Raw genomic sequence first — 5,331 nt, 5'->3', positions numbered from 1 at the left:
AGCGATTTTGACAGACTGCCAAGGCGATGTAAAGAACCCCCTTGTTCTCCCTCAGGCGATTCTTCCTATAGGATGAATAAACTCGGCCTTTTTTTCCCAGCCAGGTGCCAGAAAATCGATGAATAAAACTTCTCTGTTCCTCTGACACGTTCAGGACTGAAGTGCAGCTGTATGGGGCGCCGTTTGTTAAATAAAATGTGTAAGCAGTGTTGCCAGATTGGAAATGTCCAAGTAATGTACCAAAAGTTAAAAATTATCGTATTTGGAAGAAAATTATCGTACACGAGTAAAAAGAGTTATTTATCTATTCTAAACCAACAACATTTTGACAGGACCTGCAAATTACCACAATAGATAACAAGGCGTACCTATTGTTGGATGGAAGCAGTGAGACAAAATACTATCCCATTATTTTCAGTTACTGTCTGCGTCGCAGCGCTTATTAAAACATATTAAAATGCTTTTTAACACTTGCTTTGAAGGAATTTATCTGTTGCTGCGTGGTGCAGTTAACTCCACATCTGAGCCGCTGTCATCGGAATCCTGCGTGTTGCCAGATGTTGAAGGGGTTCTTGCTGTCATGGACCGCAACAGTGCTCGTTGGCTTTAAAGCAGGGCACTCTCCTGCATTCTTAACACACCCTCAGGTGCACACGAACGCAGTTAGAGTGTCTGTAATGAGCTTGTATGAGTAAAGAAGCCCTATGACTGCAACCACCATCATTTACATTTTCATAAAATCCTGAAATTATCGTGCAACAAGATTTACTAAAAATAAGCTTTATGCAATATTTATATTACTTAAAAAAATATTTTTCATAATTTAATTTAATTTAATATATATATATATATATATATATATATATATATATATATATATATATATATATTTATATATATATATATATATATATATTTTTTTTTTTTTTTACTATATGACTATATTACAATAAATTATTAAAGACATATTCTGTAGTTTGTGGTTGCTTAGTTTGCTGCTATGAATAAAAATGAATTCGATGGCATTTGAACAAACACATTACAGGAATTTTTTTTTCAGATGTTTTATTGATTTAGCACATTTTAATTTAGTACTTCCCCACTTTGAGTGGTATTTGTTGCTTAGTAGGTAGCCTACAGTTTAATTATTTAACTTTTTCTTCGAGAACTAAATGATCTGATATTGCCACAAGACTCAAATACATCTCAACAAAATACAACAAAAACACTTTGATCTGTAAGATTAATGCTGTATAAGAAGAAGTCGAGAAACCCGGACCACTTTTAACAGGCACTGCAATGTGATTCAATTTACCTCAATTCACATTATTCTTTATGTGAACAACAGAGTAAACTAAAGTATTTAAAAAAAAATGATGAAATCATTTTCATGCAACAGCGACACTTATCGGTGAAGATATGAAATTACACTTTTTAAAAAATAATAATAATAAACTCGAGAGCAGCATCTTCATAACAATTAACACAAAGATACCGCTGAACATCAGACGGCAGTTTACAGAAAGATTTTACAGTCTGAACCGTATTTTGGTCACTCGTCAGACACACAACACAAATCTTCCACATGTATGTGGCTTGGTAATCCTCAAATACACACACCATTGGTGCACTTAAATATTAGAACGCTTCAAATAAAAACTTTAAAATGTCTGTTATAAATGAGACATTTTCGTGTTATGAACTTTGACCTCTTCACTACTAGTTTCGCATTTGCACTCTTCAACGACCATGACGCGCCTCTCGCGCACCTCTGTCCCGCAGCGCAGGGGCACGAGCACTGAGCGCGATTTAGAGGGCCCGCAGCGCGTGCACTGGGCTCCTTGCTGTGCACGAGACTCTCCGCTGGACGGGACGAACATGGAGCTGCACTGACCGAAGCAGAGGTTGTTGTGAACGGTTACAGTCTCACAGCCGTCCTCCGTTACGCGCTGTGAACAGAAAGTCACTTTGAAAAACATTGCACCAAAACAAACAAAAGGCTAAATGAATAGGCTACACTCAATATAATAAGCATTTAAACGAAGGCAAGCTGTGTCAGACAAGTTCATTCAAGTTCGTTTCCATTTAGACTGTAAAACATGATCAGTTCAGTTGTCATTCTTATCATTTAATGTTTAGTAGCTATTTTTTTATGTTAAATTCTCTTATATTTTCCCTTTGGTCACAATGTTTTCGTATTACATGTAGGCCTATCTATCCATTTAATGATCATTTATTAAACGCCGATGACTTCTGTAGGCTATTTGTTATGCATTTTTATTTCGATTTTCATCTGAAATTGTATTCAAAGTGGTCAAACAATTGCAATGAACGCATCACTAAAGGTTTGTCACTATATTATTTAATTTAGCCTACTATATTTTATAGACAGGCGTTAAATGTAATATTTAAGTTTATGTTTTTATAGTGCATACAAATAGAGCTTAATTCCTAATGTATAATTTGTTAAAACAATACATAGGCCTATGAGAAAATATACATAAGAAAATGACTACCTGTGTACAGTAATAATCAAGCCGTGTATATAATATCACAGAACCTTCAACCTTCGCTAAAAAGACATTGACTTTAAAGAAAATCCGAATGCTACCTGTGTGAAGGACACTGCGGCACAGCTCTGTTTGCTCAAGTCTTTGGGGTTGATGCGTAGCGCCACGGTCTCTTTGCTTCTCTCGCTTTTGTGCATGACTTTCTGCCACATCTCCAGACCCTGTTTCCTCCGGGCATCTGCGCTGGAGCTGCTCGCGCTCACCGGGGGGAGTAGGGCCCCTGGTTTGCTGTGGGACAGCACTGACGGACCGGGACGTCCGAGGGCCAAAAAAGCCGGAAACGTGCCTCGATTTCGTGAGTTTTTGGACGGCACGTGACTACCAGCGGCCCGTCGCAGAAAATGAGGGCTGAGTTTGACAACTCTGACTGATCCCCGAAGAGGTTCGTCTGGTCCGTTCCCGGAGAAGTCTACATCTGTCGCGACGCGTCGGTGAAAGTCCCGCGGAAAGACACCGCGAGGGAACGCGTCAACCAAAGCGACCACTGACAACACAATAAAACAGCTGATTTGAAACTTCATTTTGCAGAATATTACAAACTATACTCGAAAACTGATTTCTTTTCTTCCACTGTCACGCACGAAAAAGTCGCAGAAGAAAGTGCTTTTTGAAAAATCTCGCGGTTCAAGGTTCCGTGGGGTCACCCTGCTGTCGTTGTGGACATGGAGCCAGAGCCGACAATTTTATACTCTCAGCAGGTTCTTTCATGACTGGTCATTATTGTTTTATTGTAGGAGTGAATATAGCTCGTACCTGTCTGAGTAATGGCTGTGAGTGACAGGTGAGTTTTCGTGTGGAAGTGACAAGTGCTCCTTTCATCTCTCCTCTTCATATCACTCCGTGGGAACGGAAAAGCTTTGCTGTTGTGTGCTTTTCACATTTATTTTTTGACATAATACCGGTACATTTTTATTTTACAACTTAAGCAGCATCGATTGTGTAGGTTATGTAGAGGTAGGCCTATTATTTATTTGTTAGCCTATTCAAGAACAACACATGGGGTTTTAATTTCTATAGTAAAACAAAAACATTAATAGTAATATGGTTAAGAAATTGTTCTTCATTTCACAATGAAAAACCATTATGCACAATAAACACTTACTTATGTGTTTATGGCTAAATAAATGGTTTCTTTCTCACGGGTAGATCTTGCTCACCTGAAGTTCAAACAGTCAGATGTTGAGCTCAAGTGTTAAGTGTTTCCTATCTTCAGGTACACTGTGTATGACAAGTAGTCTGAATCAAATTTACGACCTTTAATAAACCCTTTTGGAAAAACCTTCCCAAGGGGAACACGCAACAAAGGGACTTCTTGATTTAAGAAAAGATTTTACCAAATGATGTAAATCTTTCTCCACATTTGAACTTGAACTGCCCTTTATTTGCAACTTTGATTTTGGACTGAGCCACATAATGCTTATTACAATTTAATCTTTCATCAAAGATCCACATTTAAATTTTCAAAACACTTCATGAGGACCAAACGAAATTTTCAATTATATATAATTGAACAATCCAAACAACAAATCCATTTTTGGCTTGTAATAATTGGCTATTGCTAAATAAAGACAAAAAACCCACTCTAAAAATCGTTGGTTGTTTTGCACTTAAAATAAAACAATTACATTTTTACCATAGGATTAAAAAAAGCTAAGACGTGAAGTCTCACAGGTGTGTTTGCAGAAGACTGAAATATGATCAGATAATACCAGAGGACAATACACTATCTGGAATAACTTGGTTTGGTTTGGTTATGTTATGAAGTTATTTTGTGACATTTTCTTATTTGCATATTTACTAAGTGTATGTATATATAATAAATACAGTCTATCAGCATAATTGTGCATGTAAACGCATTCAGTGTCCAGCAGGTGGAGCCAATGACTTTGTGTCTCATCAATGCCCTGTGCACTATAGGACTAATATGGAACAAAGTTTATAGTATTATTTTGATTTGTCTTTGCTGAGCTGGACCCTCCTGAGAGCAGCAGACAATCTCTGTTGGCCGAGAAATGACTGAGGATGGCTGGAATCTCTCGCTTCATTCTCTGATATCTGATGGAACGCTGTGGTCTAAGAATGACAAGGTCAAATGTTTGATAAAATATACAGATACACACACTTAACACATTAATGGCGCACATACACTGACCATACTTTGCCATGCATTTGTTATAAGATTCTTGTCCTTGTGATGTTTGTTGACATCCAAGTTTGGTCTCTGAGAGCTGGAAAAAAAAGAGACGCCCTCTGTCTAAATTTCTTGTAATAAGCATTTTATCGATTCACGCCACTCACTCAACTTCCCTTAAACTCACAGTTTGGATGCCATACTAGTTTTTTGATTGCAGGTACAGAGGACGCCTCCAGGTAGAGCCAGTGACCTACAATAGAATAAATGCAGTCAAAACAATAGCAAACAGATTCAAAAGAAGTGGCCAGTGTCTGTAAATGGCTTATCTGTGGGGGAATCAACTTTCTTCACTATTCCATTGGAGATTAAAAACTAGCTATATATTCATACAAAAAAAATGGGATTTCTCTTCACTTACCCAACTGTTCTCTACTCCTGTGCTCTGTTCAGAACATATGGTCCCATTTCCACAGAGTAAAAACCTTTTTTTATGTGTGTGTGACCCAGCAGGGCAACTGGTGGTGGTATTGTGCTGGAGAGAGCAAAACACAGAAGAGGATTTAGAGAACAGAAGAGATGCTGACCAGAGCACATGCATACGCCACAACACAAATGCATGAATTCATG

General features: G+C 37.8%; 1 protein-coding gene and 1 long non-coding RNA gene across 2 annotated transcripts; both read right to left on the bottom strand.

The window, feature by feature from the left end:
- Positions 1-1,063: 1,063 nt before the first annotated feature.
- Positions 1,064-3,218, bottom strand: LOC132142022 (DAN domain family member 5-like). The gene is made up of 2 exons (XM_059551661.1): positions 2,612-3,218; positions 1,064-1,949 (listed from the first exon to the last, which is right to left on the bottom strand). Exons 1-2 carry the CDS (start codon positions 3,089-3,091, stop codon positions 1,674-1,676), a joined length of 756 nt encoding a protein of 251 aa, XP_059407644.1. The 5' UTR covers positions 3,092-3,218; the 3' UTR covers positions 1,064-1,673.
- A 735-nt stretch (positions 3,219-3,953) lies between these two features.
- On the bottom strand, positions 3,954-5,024 carry LOC132142021 (uncharacterized). The gene is made up of 3 exons (XR_009434005.1): positions 4,889-5,024; positions 4,723-4,798; positions 3,954-4,643 (listed from the first exon to the last, which is right to left on the bottom strand). It is a non-coding gene; the product is annotated as an uncharacterized LOC132142021 (long non-coding RNA).
- Between the last annotated feature and the right edge of the window lie 307 nt (positions 5,025-5,331).

The sequence above is a fragment of the Carassius carassius genome, chromosome 6 (genome assembly GCF_963082965.1).
Source record: "Carassius carassius chromosome 6, fCarCar2.1, whole genome shotgun sequence".
NCBI classification, from domain to species: Eukaryota; Metazoa; Chordata; class Actinopteri; order Cypriniformes; family Cyprinidae; genus Carassius; species Carassius carassius.
This window is presented reverse-complemented; position numbering and strand designations above follow the sequence as displayed.